Source organism: Papilio polytes, unplaced genomic scaffold (assembly GCF_000836215.1).
Source record: "Papilio polytes unplaced genomic scaffold, Ppol_1.0 DF821511.1, whole genome shotgun sequence".
Taxonomy (NCBI): domain Eukaryota; kingdom Metazoa; phylum Arthropoda; class Insecta; order Lepidoptera; family Papilionidae; genus Papilio; species Papilio polytes.
The window spans coordinates 690,679-713,408 of record NW_013527693.1 but is presented as its reverse complement, the minus strand read 5'-3'; the positions used below and the strand labels follow the sequence as shown (position 1 = coordinate 713,408).

General features: G+C 37.1%; 2 protein-coding genes across 2 annotated transcripts; both read left to right on the top strand.

The window, feature by feature from the left end:
- The first annotated feature begins 39 nt into the window (after positions 1-39).
- On the top strand, positions 40-3,924 carry LOC106108488 (mutS protein homolog 4-like). The gene is made up of 12 exons (XM_013289662.1): positions 40-259; positions 326-520; positions 642-971; positions 1,080-1,183; positions 1,353-1,455; positions 1,534-1,650; positions 1,734-1,835; positions 2,032-2,145; positions 2,248-2,318; positions 2,392-2,529; positions 2,701-2,896; positions 2,984-3,924. The coding sequence occupies exons 1-12, from the start codon at positions 245-247 to the stop codon at positions 3,914-3,916; spliced, it is 2,418 nt and encodes an 805-aa protein (XP_013145116.1). The 5' UTR covers positions 40-244; the 3' UTR covers positions 3,917-3,924.
- Positions 3,925-4,213: 289 nt separating this feature from the next.
- On the top strand, positions 4,214-22,609 carry LOC106108545 (pre-mRNA-processing-splicing factor 8). The gene is made up of 35 exons (XM_013289739.1): positions 4,214-4,340; positions 4,449-4,648; positions 5,196-6,084; positions 6,208-6,458; positions 6,740-6,902; positions 7,014-7,231; positions 7,490-7,716; positions 8,081-8,225; positions 8,513-8,694; positions 9,033-9,239; positions 9,549-9,839; positions 10,141-10,333; positions 11,180-11,367; positions 11,734-11,972; positions 12,432-12,578; positions 12,940-13,090; positions 13,558-13,765; positions 14,394-14,599; positions 14,960-15,150; positions 15,604-15,739; positions 16,019-16,188; positions 16,574-16,721; positions 16,802-16,930; positions 17,002-17,162; positions 17,645-17,836; positions 18,098-18,292; positions 18,718-18,889; positions 19,058-19,171; positions 19,382-19,555; positions 19,885-20,078; positions 20,302-20,517; positions 20,641-20,806; positions 21,233-21,436; positions 21,802-22,081; positions 22,415-22,609. The coding sequence occupies exons 2-35, from the start codon at positions 4,462-4,464 to the stop codon at positions 22,573-22,575; spliced, it is 7,095 nt and encodes a 2,364-aa protein (XP_013145193.1). The 5' UTR covers positions 4,214-4,340; positions 4,449-4,461; the 3' UTR covers positions 22,576-22,609.
- Positions 22,610-22,730: the final 121 nt, after the last annotated feature.

The window sequence follows — 22,730 nt, the reverse complement described above, 5'->3', positions numbered from 1 at the left end:
TTTATTGTATGTTTAACAATATTTTTGTGCAGATGTAGGTACAGCAACTCAATTAGAACTGGTTCAGCCACTAGTGCCGTCGGCCGGACCATCGTGTTGCTTGCTTGGTGTATTAGGCCCCACTTACACTGTAGGGGGTATACGGGCTTTGAGAGCCAACATATTACAACCTTCTTGCAACAAAGACTTTATTGAAGCGAGATTAGATGCTGTACAGGAATTGATTGAGAACGACACAGGTTTGATGGTCGATTTGCAGGTAAGTGGTAATAGTCGGCTATTGGTAACGTTTGTAACATACATAATTTATTCATTAATGATGCAGGACATAATAAAAAAGCTATCCGAAATCGATAAAATATTATTTCTATGCTTGGAGCCTCCGAACTTTAACATGGAGAAATTTGGTGAGGCTCAATTAAACCAAACGTTGCTTTTAAAAACGACTATGGAGACGGTGCCAAAGTTAGTAGAAGCTCTAAGAACGGTAGAAAGCGGCAGGTTGAGAAAAATAAAAATGGTAACATTTAATAATACAATTTTAAAAGTCTAGATCCTGCTCAAAGGACCAATACGCAAAACAGTCTAATTTAATCCAATACCAATAAAATCTTACAATAATGGTTCATAATTCTAACTAGGATTTCGAAAATTCTCATTACAACGAAATTTACGAACGAATACGTAAAATTATTCAAGACGATGCACATTTAGAAAAAGGTGCAATGGGAAGCTTGCAAAGGTGCTTCGCTGTTAGACCTGAAATAAACGGCCTTCTAGACGTTGCTAGAAGGACTTATTCTGAATTAATAGAAGATATACAGAAGGTTATAGAACAACTCAGCGAATCTCTTGACCTGCCTCTCAGATTAAACCAAAACGTTATGAAAGGGTTCCACATAGTTCTACCGGTTGCTCCCAAGAACAGAAGAGACTTTAACGTTGAAGATTTACCAGATATATTTATACAGGTAGGCAGATACTTAAAAAAAACAGTTTCATAGAGAAATACAAATAACTTTTCTCGTTTTATATCTCCGTGGTTTTATTGTCAGTCATAAATAACAGTTATATTAAAGGTGCATTTCAACGGGACAAGCGTTACGATGTCTACAGAGGAACTTGTCGTTTTGGATCAGCAAGCGAAGGAATCCCTTAACGAAATACAGAAAATGAGTAACATGTTTGTATTTTATGTTAGTCAACTCTTAATATTTTCGTCTGTGTTTTGCAGCGTTTTCAGTTATGTCTTTCATTTATAACTTTTGTAGTAAAAACCCCTATTTAACAGTTTAATTTTTTTTGTTAAGTTATAACGGAATATCTTAGATTTAAGCTGAATAAAATTTCAGTGTGGTATCGGAATTACTTAAAGAGTTACGTCCTTTCATGTCAAGTCTTTACAAACTCTGTGAGAACGTTGCCGAGCTGGATATCTTAATAGCTATAGCCCAAGTATGTTTTTATGATATTTTTTAACAAATATGGCAACGTTTCTTAACTTTAAACAAATATTATTAACAATTTTTCTAGACTAGTTCAATTGGTTCTTATATAAGACCTGAATTCAATGTTTACTTGGAAGTGAGGAACTCCGTACACCCGCTCCTAGACTATAACAGTCAAACGATGCCCGTACCCAATGACATAGTAAGAAAAATACTTTTTTGTACGGAATTACACAAACACATAATTTATTGTTGAAAAGTGTAACAAAAAATAATTGTTTTCAGTTTGCCAGTCCTGAGTACAACTTTACTATAATAACAGGACCTAATATGGGCGGCAAAAGTATTTATATCAAACAAATTGCTATTATACAAATCATGGCGCAGGTATTATAAGCATGGCTTCTATAAATACTGAAAACAATTTATGTACAAATTCCATTACAAAACAAGGAAACAATTTTACAAATAAACTATTCAAGACGTAACATAACTAATTTGGCGTTTTTCCGTCATTTACGGTCTTTAAATATTATCGTTTTTCGCATTTGGTAATAAACCATAAACAATTTGATATTTATAGTTGGGAAGTTTCGTGCCCGCTACGAACGCGGTGTTAAGACTTTGCGACCGTATCTTCTCTAGAATAGGCTTTAACGATAGTGTTGAATTTAATGCCTCTACATACGTTATTGAGGTAAGTATGAACCAGAAATATCGTTAACTGAACATTAGTATGGAAGAGCTGTACGCTCTACGATTCCGCATGCGGCTTTAAATTTTTTTTAATTACACACAGATAAAGGAAACCCAACATATACTTGCTGGACTGACACCCACTAGTCTTATTATCATAGACGAATTGTGCAGGTAAGCCTAAAACGTTGGTAAAAACATTTTTAATGAAGTAAACTTCACATCACTAAACTTCTTTGTTTATTAGGGGAACGTGCTCCGACGAAGGAACTAGCTTAGCTTGGGCTGTTTGCGAAGAATTAATAAAGAGTCAGGCGTTTACATTTTTTGTTACCCACTTTTTATATTTAACGAGATTGCAGGACTTATATTACAACGTTGTCAAGTAAGGATCCATTTATGAGAGACAAAACTATTAGTTAAATAAAAGAACTAATCATACAAAACTATTGTTATCGTATAAAATATAGCTCATTAGTGTGATGGCTGTAAAAAAACTTGGTATATAAAGCTTTTTATAACCTTAAATAATATTTAATTTGTATCTTTACAACAGCCGATATACTATGGTAACAGAAGAGGCTATAGATACTAACAGCACTGAGCGCCGACTGGTCTATCAACATAAAATAGAAACAGGCGTCACGACGGTTGAACATTACGGGTTAGCATTAGCTGCTAAAACCAATTTACCTGAAGATACCGTAAATTTTGCATGGGAACTTGCAGAATTGATCACAAGAAATCAAACGGTAACCGTTTTAAACCTAACATTCAGGCATATTTTCTTTAAAATCAACAAACATATTTTTACATAAAACTTCGTTGATTTTTTTTAGCCAAAGATATATTTAGCTAAAGAAAAAACTGACGACGAAATACTCTACAAACTGCAAGCAGACATAAGACAACAAAGAAGAAAAGAACCTAACAACAGAATGAAAGTACAAGAAATTATTTCTACATTCAAAACAAACAATCCGGAATTAATCGAAAGAATTAGGACGCAAAAAAGTAAATGTACTAACTCCATTAGTCCTATCGTTAATGTTTCTTCGGAAAATAGTTTGAATAATGGTCAAGTGCTCATGGAACCCTCGAAGAACCAAGAAATGTATTCCTTTAATGAAAGGAAGTCATCAAGTAGAAATGAGTCTAACGTTTCAGAATTACATATCAATAATGCTCAAAGTGATAATTACAGTGCCAATGATGCAAATAGCCATCATGTATCTGTGAAATCGTCAACAGAATTATTGCATACAGTCCCAGGTAGTAAATTAAGAGATATTGGTTTTCAAAATGAACTTGTTTTTCATGATTTGTCACACACAATAGACACCTCTACAGAAATCCACATTAACTGTTCACCGCTTGTTAATAAATCGGGTTTGAAAGATGATTTCACTAAGGCAGAGAATAATGCGATTGTTAATTCTAAAAACTCAAGTTACGCAGATATTAATGCTGAAGAAGAAATGGAAATTTGTGATGAAATAATTTTAAACAACGAAGTAAATGAAAGTACTACTTTAGCAAACGATACCGATGATGCGGATGCTCTCACACAAATTATTGGTGAGTATGTTAGTTCTTCTAGCTCAAGTGAAAATTTTGATCCTACATCTACTGATGAAGAACTGATGGAAGAAACTATCAAGGAAATAAATTTAAGCAAACAAATCCATGTTAATTATCCTGATCTCCATCAGGATAATTTGGAAACAATAATACTAACTCCTCCTGCCGGCTTTCGAGATGATGATTGTTGAAAATATCGTTTAAGGCATGTTACTGAAATAAATTAAATTAAAACAATATGTGTTTCATTTTAAAATAATTTATTTGGGCATTTGTTAATTTTCTTCTTTGATTAAGACAGTAGCATTATGTTTTTGGATCACTTTTACAAACTAAAGAAATTAAATTGATCATGGAAACAATTGATAATTCTGTGTACAGGTAAACTTAGGGTACGTTATCGTTTTTAATCATTTCACCGGTTTTTTACTTTTATCTATGGTTACAAGTTCCGTTTGGGAACTGTCAATCACTATTGAAATAAAACATAACTTACAAATGGCCGCCGTTTTAATAATGCGTGTTCGTAGACACTTTTAACCGAAAAGTTTGTTTTTTTTTTTTTGTTTAAAACTACTAGAAATATTCATCATCATACTGTAGCATAGGAGAAAAGTAAGTTCTATTACGTTTTTATATCTTTTTGTTTGCCGGTGTTATAGCCATTACGATTATCGTCACTTGAGAAAGCTCTATAATTTAAGTGTGTGTTGATGTTTATAGAAGGCGCGCAGCTATGTCGCTGCCGCCGTACCTTCTGGGGCCCAACCCCTGGGCCACTATGATGGCGCAGCAGCAGCTGGCGGCGGCGCAACAGGCCGCGCTGCAAGCGCACGCCGCCGCCGCTGCTGTCATGCCTCCGGTGCCGCCATCGCAGCCGCCAAAACCGCACCATATACCGGAAGAGAAAATAAAGGAAAAGGGTATAAACATACCCATATTCTTATGTTGTTAAACTAATCTCTATTTGCACCTATAGGTTAATAGACAAACCTAAACTATTAAATTAATTCACTATATTTGTTCCTTGATTTTACTATATTAAATGTAAATATTTTTAAATCAAAGATATTTTACTCCTGTAACTTGTCAATTGCACCATCAGGTGTAATTTTTGTTTGAATTAGGAAATTTATTTGTTTACACAATTTAAGTCCAATTAAGCTTAATATGAAATAGATAGTATTAGATAGATAAAAAATTTATAGACAACATTATTGAAAATGTAAATGTTAAATAATCAGATCAACCCTTCTGTATGTCCAGGGTTTATCAATTTTAGCAATGTGTATAAACTATTTCTTGGAGGGTATATTAAATATTGCAATTGATATAATTTTCTATTCGAGTTTTAATAGAAAATGCTGTTATTGCATACATTTATAGATGTTCCATATGCAATTATAAAATTTCAACTCTTTTCTAATCTTATTAGAATGTTTGTAACCTAATTTTATGAATATATTTTAGCTCAAAAATGGTTACAATTACAATCAAAACGATTTGCCGACAAGCGCAAGTTCGGATTTGTGGATGCCCAAAAAGAGGACATGCCACCTGAGCACATTAGAAAGATCATTAGAGACCATGGTGATATGACAAGTCGTAAATACCGACATGACAAACGAGTCTACCTCGGAGCTCTTAAATACATGCCACATGCAGTTATGAAGCTCCTAGAAAACATGCCTATGCCCTGGGAACAGATCAGAGATGTAAAGGTTTTATACCATATTACTGGTGCTATAACATTCGTAAATGAGATACCATGGGTAATAGAGCCAGTTTACATAGCACAGTGGGGCACTATGTGGATTATGATGAGAAGAGAGAAACGTGACAGAAGACATTTCAAGCGTATGAGATTTCCTCCATTTGATGATGAGGAGCCTCCATTGGATTATGCAGATAATATTCTTGATGTTGAACCGTTGGAGCCAATTCAGATTGAATTAGACCCTGAAGAAGATGCAGCGGTAGCATCATGGTTTTATGATCACAAACCTCTCATGGGGACTATGCATGTGAATGGTTCTACATACAGAAAGTGGAATCTGACTCTACCACAGATGGCGACACTGTATCGTCTCGCCAATCAACTATTAACAGATCTGGTGGATGATAACTACTTCTATCTGTTTGATTCAAAAAGTTTCTTCACTGCTAAAGCTTTGAATATGGCGATACCAGGTGGGCCTAAATTTGAGCCACTGGTCAAAGATAACTCAGCAGGAGATGAGGATTGGAATGAATTCAATGACATCAATAAAATTATTATCAGACAGCCAATCAGAACTGAGTACAGGATTGCATTCCCATATCTGTATAACAATTTGCCACATTTTGTACAATTGTCATGGTAAGTCCACTTTTGTTCCATTAAACAATTAATTCTACAACAACCATACTATAATTTTTATTTATTTTTACTCTATACTTCTATTGTCCTCCATAAGTATCATTAAAATTTCCTAATTTTTAGGTATCACACTCCAAATGTGGTTTACATAAAAACTGAAGATCCTGATCTGCCAGCTTTCTATTTTGACCCACTTATCAACCCCATTTCACACCGACACTCTGTTAAATCCTTGGACCCGGTTCCAGAAGAAGATGAATTTCTTCTTCCCGAGGAAGTGTCACCATTCCTCCAAGAGACTGCTTTGTACACTGACAACACTGCTAATGGCATTGCTTTGTTATGGGCACCAAGACCATTTAACATGAGATCAGGTGAGAATAGTTTTCTTAATAATAAATGCAAAAGTTTAGATGGATGGATGAAGGTTTACTTCTACTTATGTCCCTATGTATGTTCTTGATAAAATTTGACACAGGTGTATAAAATAAGTTACTAATTTTTTTTTTATTCGTAAATGTCCTATTCCTGCATTGCTTTAAGACTAAATCTACTCTAAAGGTCTTACTTAGTAACCAATTAACAACTCTGTGTGGGTATGTTTACACTATTAATGAAATTTGTCATGAATAATAATGTAATTGTCTATCTACAGGACGCTCACGACGTGCTATTGATGTGCCATTGGTAAAGACTTGGTACAAGGAGCACTGTCCCCCCGGACAACCAGTGAAGGTCAGGGTCTCTTACCAGAAACTGCTCAAGTATTATGTACTGAATGCATTGAAGCATAGACCTCCGAAGCCACAGAAGAAAAGGTAAGTTTATGTAAAAATTAAATTGAAATAGTTTTTAAAGATTGATATGTTTTATAAAGGATATTTCATAGTTTTTACTTTGTATTAACTTTTATCCAATTTGTCCTGTAGGTATCTTTTCCGATCATTCAAATCAACAAAGTTCTTCCAAACAACAACATTGGACTGGGTAGAAGCTGGTTTACAAGTATGCAGACAGGGTTACAATATGCTTAACCTGTTGATTCACCGCAAAAACCTCAACTACCTCCATCTGGACTATAATTTCAACTTGAAACCAGTCAAAACTCTGACCACTAAGGAGAGAAAGAAATCACGTTTCGGAAATGGTAAGTTTATTTGCATAACATTTTTTACTTTTATGCTTTAAATATAACAGTATACACAAATTCCGAAACTAAAATTAACTGCAAAGTTTACCCTCATATGAATAATATTTAGAAAATACCACATTTCGTACCCCTACCTATGTAAGAAAAGCCTGGTCTGGGGGCACTTTCAAATAATTTTGATGGTTTTGGAATGTGGCAAAATGGAAAGTGTATTTTTATTTCTGATAAAACATAAATATAATTTAATAATTTCAGCGTTCCACTTATGTCGTGAGATCTTACGTCTCACCAAGCTGATAGTGGACTCTCACGTTCAGTATCGGCTGAACAACGTGGACTCCTTCCAGTTAGCTGACGGTCTGCAGTATATCTTTGCTCATGTTGGTCAGCTGACCGGCATGTACAGATACAAGTATAAACTTATGAGGCAGATTAGGATGTGCAAGGATTTGAAACATCTCATCTATTACAGATTTAATACTGTAAGTTAATTATTAAGTCTGTATTTGTTGTATTTCTCTTTGTTTTCTTTTTATTAAAAACAGATTATTGACATATTGATTACTAGCTTTTGCCCGCGACTCCGTCCGCGTGGAATTAAAATAAACAAAAGTGCGTAGCCTATGTGTTCTCCCAGACTATGCTCTACATCTATGCCAAATTTCATTGAGATCCATTTAGCTGTTTAGGCTACAAACTCTAGCAAACATCCATCCATCCATTTAAACATTCGCATTTATAATGTTAGTTACATAGTTTTAGTAAAAAAACATTGGTAAAGTTTATGAATGACTGAAATATATTTAACTCTTTTTGACATACTATTGATAAAGTATTTTCCCCTAGGGTCCAGTGTCAAAGGGTCCAGGTTGCGGTTTCTGGGCTCCAGGATGGCGTGTATGGCTGTTCTTTATGCGCGGTATAACGCCATTACTTGAACGTTGGCTCGGCAACCTTCTGTCTCGACAATTCGAGGGAAGACATTCTAAAGGTAAGATCTTTTAATCCCTACTAGCTATTGCTTGCCACTTAGTCCGCGCGGAATTAAAAAAAAATAAAAAAACATAGTCTATGTAATCAACATAGCTTTTTAATGCTGCCAGAATTTTAGACTTCGGCCCAGTAGTTTTTGACTTATTTCAATACATAAAAATCATCCAAAAATCAAAATTTTTGGTCTTTATAATATTAATATAGAAATGTATTTGTATGCTTTAATATTCTTATTGTAGCACTAATGTACAATAAGGGAGACAATTAACTCTGGCAATTACTTAGGTGTGGCAAAGACGGTGACAAAGCAGCGCGTCGAGTCCCACTTCGACCTGGAGCTGCGCGCGTCCGTGATGCACGACATCGTGGACATGATGCCCGAAGGTATCAAGCAGAACAAGGCCAGGACTATCCTGCAACATCTCTCTGAGGCATGGAGGTGCTGGAAGGCGAATATTCCGTGGAAGGTTAGTGTGGCTCTAGCTTAATTTGATGTTACACAGAATAGTTATAATTTATCTTAACCTTTCCTCGATTTCATTTCAATCTAAAGCAGAAATGAAATAAATAAACATCAAATTCATTTATTTTACATTTTCAGTTATTTTAAAAATCTTCAGATAAAGCAAAGTGATGTTATACAAAAAAAAAAACAAATTTTCTGTAGTTATATACGAAAAACTTTGTAATTTACTAGTTTCAGGGGTAAATGTGAAGTTTGCGTTTATATTTGTGGATTAAAACAAAATATACTTTTTCTTAATTAATAAAAAGCAACATTTAATTATATTGTATTGTGTACCAGGTGCCAGGTCTACCAACCCCGATCGAGAACATGATCCTCCGCTACGTGAAGATGAAGGCGGACTGGTGGACTAACACCGCGCATTACAACCGTGAGCGCATCCGTCGCGGCGCCACCGTCGATAAGACCGTCTGCAAGAAGAACCTCGGCAGACTCACCAGACTCTACCTCAAGGCTGAACAGGAGCGACAACATAACTATTTGAAGGTATATATCAAACGCATGCTCAAGTCTGCGCAGAACACAATCTTAGGTGTACCGCGATGCCGAGGATAGGAAAAAAGATTGAAATGCTCTGTGAAACTAAATTATTCAATAATGCCTAAGTGCTACTTTGGGTCGCATAAAGAAGTATCTTCAAAATGTTGGTTCGAGGAACAAATACAACGAAGTCGTAGTTAAAATACCAAGTATTGAATCAAATTTAACAGTGACTAAAGAAAACTTAACTTAGTAAAAATAACGATATATTTATACTAGGTCCAATTAGTTTCTGTAATAAATGATTTTTTTCAGGATGGACCATACATCTCACCAGAAGAAGCCGTGGCGATCTACACAACGACAGTCCACTGGCTTGAATCTCGTCGGTTCGCTCCCATACCGTTCCCGCCGCTGTCGTACAAGCACGACACGAAGCTGCTGATCCTTGCGCTGGAGAGACTGAAGGAGGCTTACAGTGTCAAGTCTCGTCTCAACCAGAGTCAGCGAGAGGAGCTGGGACTTATAGAGCAGGCGTATGATAACCCGCACGAGGCACTCTCCAGAATCAAGCGTCATTTGCTCACACAGAGAACCTTTAGAGAGGTATTTACTTTATTAAAATTGTAATTTAATTTTGTCTGCATAGAATGTTTTTTAATGAATTTAAAAAAGTAGAATTCAATATTTCCGCGAACATTTCCTATACACAAATTTTAAAATATTGTTTTCTCGTTATCATAATATGTTTAATAAAATATTTTACAAATTTAAAAATAGTTCACATTTAAATTATTACTTGAGCAGATTAAATATTATCACTTGTACAGATTAAAAATGACCACAGTCACATTAAGTTATGAATGGACTATATTTAAGAGGAGTAATTCTAATGTAACTTTCACAGGTGGGCATTGAATTCATGGACCTGTACTCTCATCTTGTACCAGTGTACGATGTAGAACCACTGGAAAAAATAACAGACGCGTATCTAGACCAGTATTTGTGGTACGAGGCGGACAAGCGCCGCCTACTGCCGCCCTGGGTCAAGCCAGCAGACACGGAACCCTCGCCATTGCTCGTCTACAAATGGTGTCAAGGTAATGTCTTATTTGACTTAATGTCCTGTCCTCGTAGTAGAATAAAGGGCGTCCATTGTGCGACCCCAGCTTACTATTCTGTGCTCTGCGTTTGTACTCGGGCCATGATAATCCCTTCGCTAATTCGGTACAGTTGTCATATATTTTGCCAGCCGGGAACATTGTAAGAATCTTTGCTCAGGGCACAATTTCTGGTGTAACAGGGCCTAAAGTGGTGCATAGTGAGAGCACTTGGCGGGTCAAGTTACTTGAAAAGACTAGTACTTGTTTCTCTTTAACGTGCATTTTGACTACAAAAAAAATCATTCAGAAGAACTTTGTCATTTATCCTATTTGAATATAGTGAGATAAAATGTTTTTCTATGAGAAATCAAGTCTAGGGTAAGAAGATTTACTGTAGCAGTGTAAATGAAGACATATCGGCAGATACCCATAGTGTGCGTTGTGGCAAAGGAGATTCTTGTGGTTGTACCATCCCCTTGTTACAAACCTCACTTTGGTTAGCTGCATACACTTCAGTGTTCAAGAACAAATGAAACATGAAGAAAATTGGAATATTTCTTTACTAATTGAATCTTTTAGCTTGTATTTAAAGTTTTATTAATAATTTAGAAAATATGTCTACTGACACACTAACACATGACATGAAATCACCATTTTTGTCTGATTTATTCACATGTATACATGCCTCAGGGTAAGATAATACAGAAAAGAAGTCCAGGAAAGAGAAGTATCTTTGCTTAAAAATCTTCGCCAAAACAATAAAATGCGTTCTATAGTTAGGAGATGGCACCAAAAGAATATATGAGTATATAATTTTTAAATTAATGTTTTTGTTGTTTCTAGGTATCAATAACCTACAAGAGGTGTGGGAGGTTGGTGAAGGTGAATGCAACGTGCTGCTAGAGTCCCGCTTCGAGAAGCTGTACGAGAAGATCGATCTGACCCTGCTCAATAGACTGCTGCGACTCATCGTTGACCACAATATTGCTGACTACATGACCGCTAAGAACAACGTCGTTATCAACTACAAGGTATGAAGTGTATACGATTAATATCGCCTTAACTTTTAACAAAGCTTACCCTTTTAAAAGGTAATTATTAGCTAATAACGAGAAAAACATATAATAGTTCATGTTTAAATTCTATTGCGTATTAAAATTTTTATAGTTACATTACAGTTGTTTCCCTGCTAGAGATTTGGTAAAGTCGGAAATTTTAAAATAATAATGAATTTAGTATCATGTCGTTTATTTGCAAACATATGTCAATTCAAAAAGGTTATTACCCTAAGGAAATGTAATACCAAAGTGACACTTTTTTCTTCAAATTTTGTCTAGTCGTTAATTTTACTGACTGAATATATGTTTTTAAACATAAATGTAATTGTAACTTTGCAGGACATGAACCACACGAACTCGTACGGCATCATCCGCGGGCTGCAGTTCGCATCGTTCATCGTGCAGTATTACGGGCTGGTGCTGGACCTGCTGGTGCTGGGGCTGCAGCGCGCCAGCGAGATGGCCGGCCCGCCGCAGCTGCCCAACGACTTCCTTTCCTACCAGGACAGGCAGACGGAGGTCAACCACCCCATACGACTCTACTGCAGATATGTCGACAGGATTCATATATTCTTCAGGTAAGATAACCCAAATTTATGTATACAAAATTATATAAACTGTATGGCATAAAGGCCCTTGCCATTGACAGAATTGTTTATCAGTAACCATGACTGACATGCCTCTTTTCTGCTTGATTCAATCCAATACGTTTACCCCCAAGTTAAAGAGCGTGAAAATGTATAGCCTTAAGTGTGTCTTAAGTGTATTGCTTTTTATTTAAAAGAGAGTTATTCAAATATCTGCTATGTTAAAAACTAAGTAGTGTGTCTATGCTACATTAAGTATAGATAGATAATAATTCATCTTGTTAAATTTTTCGTTTGTGCATGTAGAACTTGCCATTTCTAGGGTTATTGGTGTCAAAATTCATGGACGATTGTCGAGGTGTTGCATATATTTGCAACATATCGATATTATAACAAATACTTCATTTGAAAGTAGTGTTTTATGGTACATTTGAATTTTTCTATGTCCAGGTTCACTGCAGAAGAGGCACGTGATCTGATCCAGCGTTATTTGACGGAGCACCCCGACCCTAACAACGAGAATATTGTGGGCTACAATAACAAGAAGTGCTGGCCGCGTGATGCTCGTATGCGGCTTATGAAACATGATGTCAACTTGTATGTACATTATCTGTATCATACTAATATTATAAGGAGGAAAGATTTGTATTTTTGTATGTATTGAAATAACTCAAGAACTACTAAGCCGATTTCAAAAGTTCTTTCACCATTAATTAGCTAGTTGTAAATACAAATACAAACATTTTATTGGTGATAGTAAACAGGTATGATGTGAATATTATAAAGATATTCTGAACGAAAACTATGTATACATCACGCAATTATTTGTAGCAAAAAACTATCCTTATTACTATAGTGTGCTTTCTGGATGTCAGGACTTTATGAGATTATTTTTATATTTATTATAGGATTTATGAAGTATTTGGAAAAATAAAGTAATGTTTATTTACTTCCACAGGGGTCGTGCAGTGTTCTGGGACATAAAGAATCGTCTGCCGCGTTCAGTTACCACCATACAGTGGGAGAACAGCTTCGTCTCCGTTTATTCGAAGGATAATCCAAATCTCTTGTTCAACATGGCCGGCTTTGAATGCAGAATCTTGCCTAAGGTAAATTACATTTTACATCAATCTATATTTTTCCACACCTGTAATGTAAAATTACATCTTAATTTTTAATGTTAATAATGAGAATCCAGGTTTAAACGCATTTGAAGCTACACTCTATGTTACTTTTAATATTATAAATACGAAATCTTAGATAGATGGATGGATGTTGTTAAAAGGTATTTCCCATTAGCTAAACGGATGTAGACTGGTAGAACACACAAGTTCATATTTTTCTAATGCTGTATGGACGGTGTCCCGGGCAACAGCTAGTGAGATTAACATTTAGGCCCTGTCCCACCACTGGCTGATAAAAGAAAATGACATCACTGTCAGATAAGGGAACAAAAGCCGATATTTCCATCACATATTTAACACCTTCGATTGTCAGACAATATACTATTTGGTGGGACAGGCCCTTGACTATTATTTCCATGAATTCGTAATACATTCATTAAATGTTTGCACAGTGTCGCAGCCAGCACGAGGAGCTGTCGCACCGCGATGGCGTGTGGAACTTACAGAACGAGGTGACGAAGGAGCGCACGGCGCAGTGCTACCTGCGCGTAGACGACGAGTCCCTCGCGCGCTTCCACAACAGAGTGCGACAGATACTGATGGCGTCGGGCTCCACCACGTTCACGAAGATCGTCAACAAGTGGAACACAGCCCTCATCGGTATGATTAATAGAATATTAAGTTTTTGTACATCTATTTGTAAAAAAAAATCACTTTATTGCTGACTTTAATGTGGGTTAACACTAAAACTAAACTTTTAACAACCTATATGCGCAAAAACGTTAAATTTGTCGCAACGGTTATCGAGATAGATTCTTACTATTATAGAGAGGTAAGATTTGTATTGTATGTATTCATATAAATCTAAAACTACTAGGCTGATTTCAAAAATTGTTTCTTCACCATTAGCTACATTATTGCTGAAGCTATGTTTTTCACTGTTTTACAATTTCACGTAGACGAAGTCGCGGGCAATAGCTAGTACTTTATACGTTCAATGCGGTTTATGGGAATTAAAACTCGCGAAGTTATAGTTTATGCAAAGAAACTTAATTAAGTTACTTGTAAATGCAGTTTTCCAAATTGTTGATGTGATGAATCGCGTAGGGGTCCCGAATCCAGGGAGTCCCTGTGCCCTGGGGGCGGGCAGCGACTGCGGGCGCGCTGACCGCGACGTACCGTAGCGCTGTTCGTCTGAGAATACGCTTTCTGATCTAATATACATAAACAATAGTGCTAAAAAAGGAGCATAATTGGAAGTGTTATTGATATACTTTTTATTTTTAAGGTTTAATGACATATTTCCGAGAGGCCGTCGTCAACACTCAAGAGTTGTTGGACTTGTTGGTGAAATGCGAGAACAAAATCCAGACCCGTATCAAGATCGGTCTCAACTCCAAAATGCCCTCGCGTTTCCCGCCCGTCGTCTTCTACACGCCGAAGGAGTTGGGAGGTCTCGGAATGTTGTCTATGGGACATGTTCTCATACCACAGGTAAAGAATTACTCATATATTGGTGCAGTAACAAAATCTTTTTAACCAAATTCGTACTTGAAATTATGTTTATCTTACTTTTTACTAATATTATTTATAGATGTATGTATGTTATTTATAGATGTATGTTAGAGTTTGTAGCCTAAACCGCTAAAAGGGTCTCGATGAATGATAAATTTCTCGATGATGAAATTTGGCATGAAAGTAGGTAATAGTGTGGAAGAACACATAGGCTACGTATTTTTGTTTTTTTTTTTTTTAATTCCACGCGGACGGAGTCGCTAGCGAAAGCTAGTAAGCAATAAAATTGAAAATCTAATATATTCAAATGTTATTAATTTAAAATTACCTTTTTCCCAGTCGGACCTGCGTTGGTCGAAGCAAACGGATGTAGGCATCACTCACTTCCGCTCCGGTATGTCGCACGACGAGGACCAGCTGATCCCCAACTTGTACCGCTACATCCAACCCTGGGAGGCGGAGTTTGTGGACTCTCAGCGCGTCTGGGCGGAGTACGCGCTCAAGAGACAGGAGGCCAATGCTCAGAATAGGTAAGGTACTATTTTAAAGCCTATATAATGACAAATTTGTACTTTGAGATTTTGTATAGTCGTAGAGGTTAGTCTTAGGGGGACACAGAGTACTTAGTTTTGGATTTTTTATTCCACAAGACAGAGTCGCCAGCGTAAGCTAGTGATTACATAAATTATACTTAGGATTTCTCATACTAAGCGCTCTCTTGTTTACCACTGAACTATCGTTTCTGCAGCAAAAATATTTGTATTTTTGGCACAAAACATTGAGGTGATGAATCGCGTAGGGGTCCAGAAACCAGAGAAGCCATGTGCTCTGGAGGCGTCTGGTGACTACGAGCTCGCTGACCGCGATGTATCGTAGCGCCTTGCGTCTGATAATACGCTATCTGATTAATACATATCTAATTATAATGTATTTGAATTATTAAACAATATTGTACAAAACAAAAAAAATGCATTACCTTACAGACGTCTGACACTCGAAGATCTGGAAGATTCCTGGGATAGAGGTATACCAAGGATCAACACATTGTTCCAGAAAGATCGACACACCCTCGCTTATGATAAAGGCTGGCGTATACGTACAGAGTTCAAACAGTATCAGGTAATTCACAACAAAGTTAATCAATATGTGTTTTAAAATCATACTCCATAATAATATTATAAATGTGAAAGTTTAAATGGATGGATGGACGTTTGTTATATTTTGTAGCCTAAACGGCTGAACAGATCTGGATGTAATTTGGCATAGATGTAAAGGGCAGTCTGGAAGAACACATAAGTTACTGATTTTTGTTCTTTTTTAATTTACGGACGGAGTCGCGGGTGAAAGCTAGCTATGAAAATAAATTACAACATTAGCTAAATTCATTTTTTTTCGTAGGTGTTGAAGCAGAATCCGTTCTGGTGGACCCATCAGCGGCACGACGGCAAGTTGTGGAACCTGAACAACTACCGCACTGACATGATACAGGCGCTCGGCGGAGTCGAAGGCATATTAGAACACACACTGTTCAAGGGAACGTACTTCCCAACGTGGGAAGGTTTGTTCTGGTCAGTATTCTTTTAATTTACTTTGATTTATAGTACACTAGCTATTGCATGCGTTTTAGTACGCTCGAAAATATTTTTTTTTGATAAATATAGACTGACTCAGTCATAACATAGCTATTTATTGGAGAAAGAATTTTGAAATTGATCAGGCAGTTTTTGAATTATTGCAATACATACAAAAAACAAATCTTACCTCTTTATAATATTTGTATAAATAGTGATATTATAAATTCAACAGTTAGAATGGATGAATGATTGTTACTATGTATCTCCAAAACAGCATAAGGGATCTTGATGAAATTTGGCACAGATGTACAAGATAGTCTGGAAGAGCACAGGTTACTTGCTAAGTTTGTTTATTTAATTAAATTATTGCTAATTACAGGGAGAAGGCATCAGGATTTGAAGAGTCGATGAAATACAAAAAGTTGACAAATGCCCAGCGATCCGGTTTGAACCAGATCCCGAACCGTCGCTTCACTCTGTGGTGGTCGCCCACTATCAACAGAGCCAATGTTTACGTCGGTTTCCAGGTAACTGTTGTTTTCTTATTTTGGGATCGGAAGTATGAAAATTTAATATTTATATTTTTAATACTAATATAAATTTTTAGGTGCAACTGGATTTGACGGGTATTTTCATGCACGGAAAAATTCCGACATTGAAAATATCGCTCATTCAAATATTTAGAGCTCACTTGTGGCAGAAAGTGCACGAATCTATCGTCATGGATTTATGTCAAGTAAGTTTAATTTTTATAAAATTGTCTTGTCAGTCTTGAAATACAGTTTGTTAACAATATTTGAATTCTAGGTATTTGATCAAGAACTGGACGCGCTAGAAATTGAAACTGTGCAAAAAGAAACAATTCATCCTCGAAAATCGTACAAGATGAACTCATCGTGCGCTGATATTCTTCTCTTCTCTGCATACAAGTGGAATGTATCCCGACCATCGCTGTTAGCTGACTCAAAGTACGTTTTACGTTTTATTTTTCACTAACAAAAAAACCTAAAATGTTAATTAGCATTTATAAAGAAGTTTGTTTTGTAGAATTATAGAGGTTGTCTTATAAATTCGGACAAGTCGCTGCGTAGAATGCAATGTTAAGTGCAGTGGGGCGTAACGGGAGGGACTGCATTCGGCGTGGCGTCGGCGTGAAATGTGGAAGTTAAAAAAAATTGAAAATCAGTAACATCAACTATTAGTTTGCATTATTTAATGCAAACTAATAGTTGATGCAACTATTATTTAATGATGCAATAAATTAGAACTAACAAGAATATGTATAATTAAAAACATGTATTCAGTCACTAAAATAACGAATTGACTAATTTTAAAGAATAAAGTGTCTCTTTTGTAAATCCATTACATTTGGTTAGGGTTATTTTTGAATTAACATACCATATGTATGGATAACAAATTGGTAAGTGAATGATATGAAAATTTTGTGTAGAGATACAATGGACAATACAACAACACAGAAGTACTGGCTGGACATCCAGCTTCGGTGGGGTGATTACGACTCCCACGACGTGGAGCGGTACGCACGCGCCAAGTTCCTCGACTACACCACCGATAACATGTCCATATATCCCTCGCCTACTGGACTGCTCATCGCCATCGACCTCGCCTACAATCTGCACAGGTAAACACATAGCTTATATCGCAGTTATACCACCTCAAACATAACGTAGGTTTTATTCTAATAAATATTAAGTAAACTCGCAGTTATACTGTCGTAATCACATTAGTGGTCTTTCTTCAAGTATGTTTAGTAACTAAATTACCACCTAAGTGTCCACTTGACAAAACGCAATAGTGTTTAAAATTCTTTCTTTCATCAGAATGGATTATTTTATTATTGATGTAAACTAGACTGTTATCTTATTAATTTGTTACTTGTCAGCGCGTACGGCAACTGGTTCCCGGGCTGCAAGCCGCTGATCCAGCAAGCGATGGCCAAGATAATGAAGGCCAACCCCGCGCTGTACGTGCTGAGAGAGCGCATCCGCAAGGCACTGCAGCTCTACTCCTCGGAACCCACGGAGCCGTACCTCTCCAGCCAGAACTACGGAGAACTGTTCTCCAATCAGATCATATGGTAATTACTCACAAATAGTACGTTGTACCCAGTTGACATGTCTACTATTGGTACCCACGTGCCATTTCAACTTGAATATACATCGGAAAGTGCGAGACTTATGAAATACTAGCTTTCGCCCGCGACTCCGTCCGCGTGGAATTAAAAAAATTGAGTAACCTACGTGTTCTAGACTATCCTAGACTTCTATACCAGATTCGTTCAGCCGTTTAGCCCTAACAAACAACTAACTGTCCATCCATCAAATCTTTCGCATTTATAATGTTAGTAACATAAATAAGTGCCGCCACATGTTTAAATTTTAACCTAAAATGAAAAGTAAACGGTATCTAAAACTTAATCGTAATGAAACTTAACTTATAGTTTAATATAAATTTGAGTTGTATATTTTTCGTGCTACTTTCAACCAAAAATGCTTTTTCTAGGTTCGTAGACGACACAAATGTGTACAGAGTGACGATCCACAAGACATTCGAAGGTAACTTGACGACCAAACCCATCAATGGTGCCATCTTCATCTTCAACCCGCGCACAGGACAGCTGTTCCTCAAGATCATTCACACCAGCGTATGGGCCGGACAGAAACGTTTGGGACAGGTAAATATAAGCAAAATATAACAATCTATTACAAGATAAATGTTACTTTGAAGTTTCTCCAGAAAAAACCACTTATTGAATCCATAACCATAGTCCCTTATAATAAAAAAGATAAATATGTTAAAATAAATTTGTTACTTTAATTATTATCTTCTTTGTTTACAATAGCTTGCTAAATGGAAAACGGCAGAAGAAGTAGCGGCGTTGATTCGATCCTTGCCCGTTGAAGAACAGCCGAAACAAATTATTGTCACCAGAAAGGGAATGTTGGATCCTTTGGAGGTAAATTATTAATTTTAATTAAATTCTAATATCAATGTACTGAAAATCTAATATAATTTAATAATCTAAATTCTAACGAAGTATGTGTACGACAAAAAACAGTTATTATACCAAGTTTACATCAAAGATACCAAAGCAATAGTACATCTTTGTTTTTTGTTATATTTATTTCTTTTTGTAAATTGTATTTGTAAATCTTTCTGCCTCCAGGTCCACTTGCTGGATTTCCCGAACATCGTGATCAAGGGTTCAGAGCTGCAGCTGCCGTTCCAGGCTTGCCTCAAGGTGGAGAAATTCGGAGACCTGATTCTGAAGGCCACAGAACCACAGATGGTTCTCTTCAACCTTTACGATGATTGGCTGAAGACAATCTCGTCATACACTGTAAGTATTATTTGTATGCATTGAAGAAACTAAAAAACTACTGGGCCTGTTTAAAAAATACTGCACCATTTAAAAGCTACGTTATTATTGAGTAACCTAGGCTATAGTTCATAACAGTCCGACTCGCCTTTAGGAAGAGCACCGATAGGCTAGAGTGTAACAAATATTAACCTACAAGTAGCGTATTATTTCCAAATTTAAAAAAAAAACACAGACGAGAATTTTTTTTCCTTTTGAAGTTTTAAAAGTTACTATAAATGTGACATCAATATACATAAACAACTATGGCGAGGCTATAATTTATTTTTGACTGAGTATATTGCGTGCAGGCGTTCAGCCGGCTGATCCTGATCCTGCGAGCGCTGCACGTGAACACGGAGCGCACCAAGGTGCTGCTGAAGCCGGACAAGACGACCCTCACGGAGCCCCACCACATCTGGCCCACGCTCACTGATGATGACTGGATCAAGGTCGAGGTGCAGCTCAAGGACCTCATACTCGCGGATTACGGCAAGAAGAACAAGTATGTTGTTTACATTTGTGTCGTTCCTTAGTGAAGTTTTAGTGAGACTTTAAGATACTCCTAAGTAGCAAATTCATCAAAGTGTGTTCTAGGTGGTGTGGTTTTTAAGCGTTTATAAATAATTCGAATATAGGAATGCTTTTTTTGAATTCAGTTTAAACTAATATAAAGAGAAATTATGTAGCATTTTAAGGTTTATATTAATATAATAATTTGTCAACAGCGTGAACGTAGCCTCGCTGACGCAATCTGAGATCCGCGACATAATCCTTGGTATGGAGATATCCGCACCCTCCGCGCAGCGACAGCAGATCGCGGAGATAGAGAAGCAGAGCAAGGAGCAGAGCCAGCTCACCGCCACCACCACGCGCACCGTCAACAAGCACGGCGATGAGATCATCACCTCGACAACCAGCAACTATGAGTCGCAGACCTTCAGGTAAGGACTATACAAGCCATAATAGACCTCAACATAATGAGATCTCTTTCTTTCACATCTCTTCAATTTTTGTTAGTTAATATAGCAGTTTTTCACAAAAGCAATTTTTCTTGTGTTTTACAGTTCAAAGACGGAATGGCGTGTGCGTGCGATATCTGCGACCAATTTGCACCTACGTACAAACCACATCTACGTCAGTTCAGACGATATTAAGGAGAGCGGTTACACATACATCCTGCCAAAGAATCTGCTCAAGAAGTTTGTCACTATATCTGATTTGCGAGCGCAGGTCAGTAATCATATTCCTTTACTTATTTTTACTATATTGAACACAATACACCGTTCATATTTCGAAAATGTCTCATACATTAATCCCTAACATATGTACTTAAAGGACCAATAGCCTAATGGTTAGGGGTACGGATTTCTGATCACGTGGTCGAGGGTTCGAATCCTGCCATTCGACTATTGTAAACCATATATCCTAGCACAAGCCTAAAGCTTATTGGAATGGTAAAAGAAATATTAGTGAAATTAATCTATTAATATTTTATTAAAAATAAGTACTTCATAAGTATTAAACTTAGTTATTGTAGATCACGACGACGACATGTGTCGTGATAAATAAAGACTTTTTTTTATTATCTTTTTAAAATTATTTTGTCGCTGTCTGACTGGCTTCTAATCTAAATAAAATAAAACGTTATTATTGTAGATCGCGTGTTACCTGTACGGCACATCACCGGCTGACAACCCGATGGTGCGCGAGGTGCAGTGCGCGGTGGTGGCGCCGCAGTGGGGCACGCACCAGCAGGTGCACCTGCCGCGCCAGCTGCCGAGACACCCTGCCCTCGCTCACTTACAGCCGCTTGGCTGGATGCACACCCAGCCCAATGAACTGCCGCAGCTCTCGCCTCAGGTACATACAACTGACAATACTTTAATAGACACTGACCTTAAGCCGGCGCTATTCTAGAAGCTACACTGCTGTGCAGAGTACAGTGTAAACGTTAATTGGCATGCCAGTATCTAGCTCTATATTTGATTTTTGAAAGTTGTCAGGGAGGGTTGAGAAGTACCTTTTTGACACTGACGCGTCTTATCTCCTACGGTTTCGTCAACATTTTACTCATGTATGTATTACCGCCCTTATGGTAAGAAGACAACATATTGACTCTGAACATAGTAGTGGTAGTCTGGTTTAATAAACTTATATTTTCGTAATTAAATAGCAAAGTTGTACTCTATTCAGTGTATAGAAACTTTAATAAACGTTTTCTACAGGATATAACAACACACGCCAAAATAATGGCGGAGAATCCAACTTGGGATGGCGAGAAGACGATCATAATAACGTGTTCGTTCACGCCGGGCTCGTGCTCGTTAACGGCGTACAAGCTGACGCCGAGCGGCTACGAGTGGGGCGCCAAGAACACGGACCGCGGCAACAACCCCAAGGGATACCTGCCCAGTCACTACGAGCGTGTGCAGATGCTGCTCTCGGACCGCTTCCTCGGCTACTTTATGGTGCCCTCGCAGGGCAGCTGGAATTACAACTTCATGGGTATGTTCACTTATGATTTATCACAAGTAAATCTTACCAACTCCAATTATTATAAATGCAAAAATTTAGATGGAAGTTTGTAACTACGTATCTCCGGAAAGTCTCAACGGATCTCGCTAATATTTGCCATAGATAAAGAACATAGTCTATAAGAACACAGACTTTTTACAACACAGAACACAGTTTTTTTTAATCCGTGCAGACGGAGTCGCCTGCGACAGCTAGTGAAAAATAATCAAAAGCCTACCAAATTTACAAACAGTAAATTTTTGTCGAACAAAAAGTGTATATATTCCTGTAACTATCATGTTTTTAACATGTATATTGTTCTAGGTGTCCGTCACGATCCCAACATGAAATACGGTGTACAGCTGGGCAACCCCCGCGAGTTTTACCACGAGGTGCACAGGCCCGCTCACTTCATGAACTTCGCCGCAATGGAGGACGCTACAGCGCCGACGCTCGCCGCAGACAGAGAAGACCTCTTCGCGTAGAAATAATTATAAATGTTTAGAATTGTAATTTGAATTGAAAAATTGGTTTATTATAAGCTTAATTTTAATATCTTCGTTGTTTTATTTAAATTCTGTAATCTCTGCGTACCTCTCTGGGTTGTGGGTGTATTTAGTTCTCTACCATAAAATAAAAC

Excerpts from the sequence above, each read along its gene's own strand:
- LOC106108545 (XM_013289739.1), top strand. The coding sequence starts at position 4,462 with ATGTCGCTGCCGCCGTACCTTCTGGGGCCCAACCCCTGGGCCACTATG. Across the intron at positions 12,579-12,939 it reads ATGAAACATGATGTCAACTT|GGGTCGTGCAGTGTTCTGGG; the intron begins GTATGTACATTA and ends TTACTTCCACAG. Across the intron at positions 18,890-19,057 it reads GACAGAAACGTTTGGGACAG|CTTGCTAAATGGAAAACGGC; the intron begins GTAAATATAAGC and ends TGTTTACAATAG.
- LOC106108488 (XM_013289662.1), top strand. Across the intron at positions 972-1,079 it reads TACCAGATATATTTATACAG|GTGCATTTCAACGGGACAAG; the intron begins GTAGGCAGATAC and ends GTTATATTAAAG. Across the intron at positions 1,456-1,533 it reads TCTTAATAGCTATAGCCCAA|ACTAGTTCAATTGGTTCTTA; the intron begins GTATGTTTTTAT and ends CAATTTTTCTAG.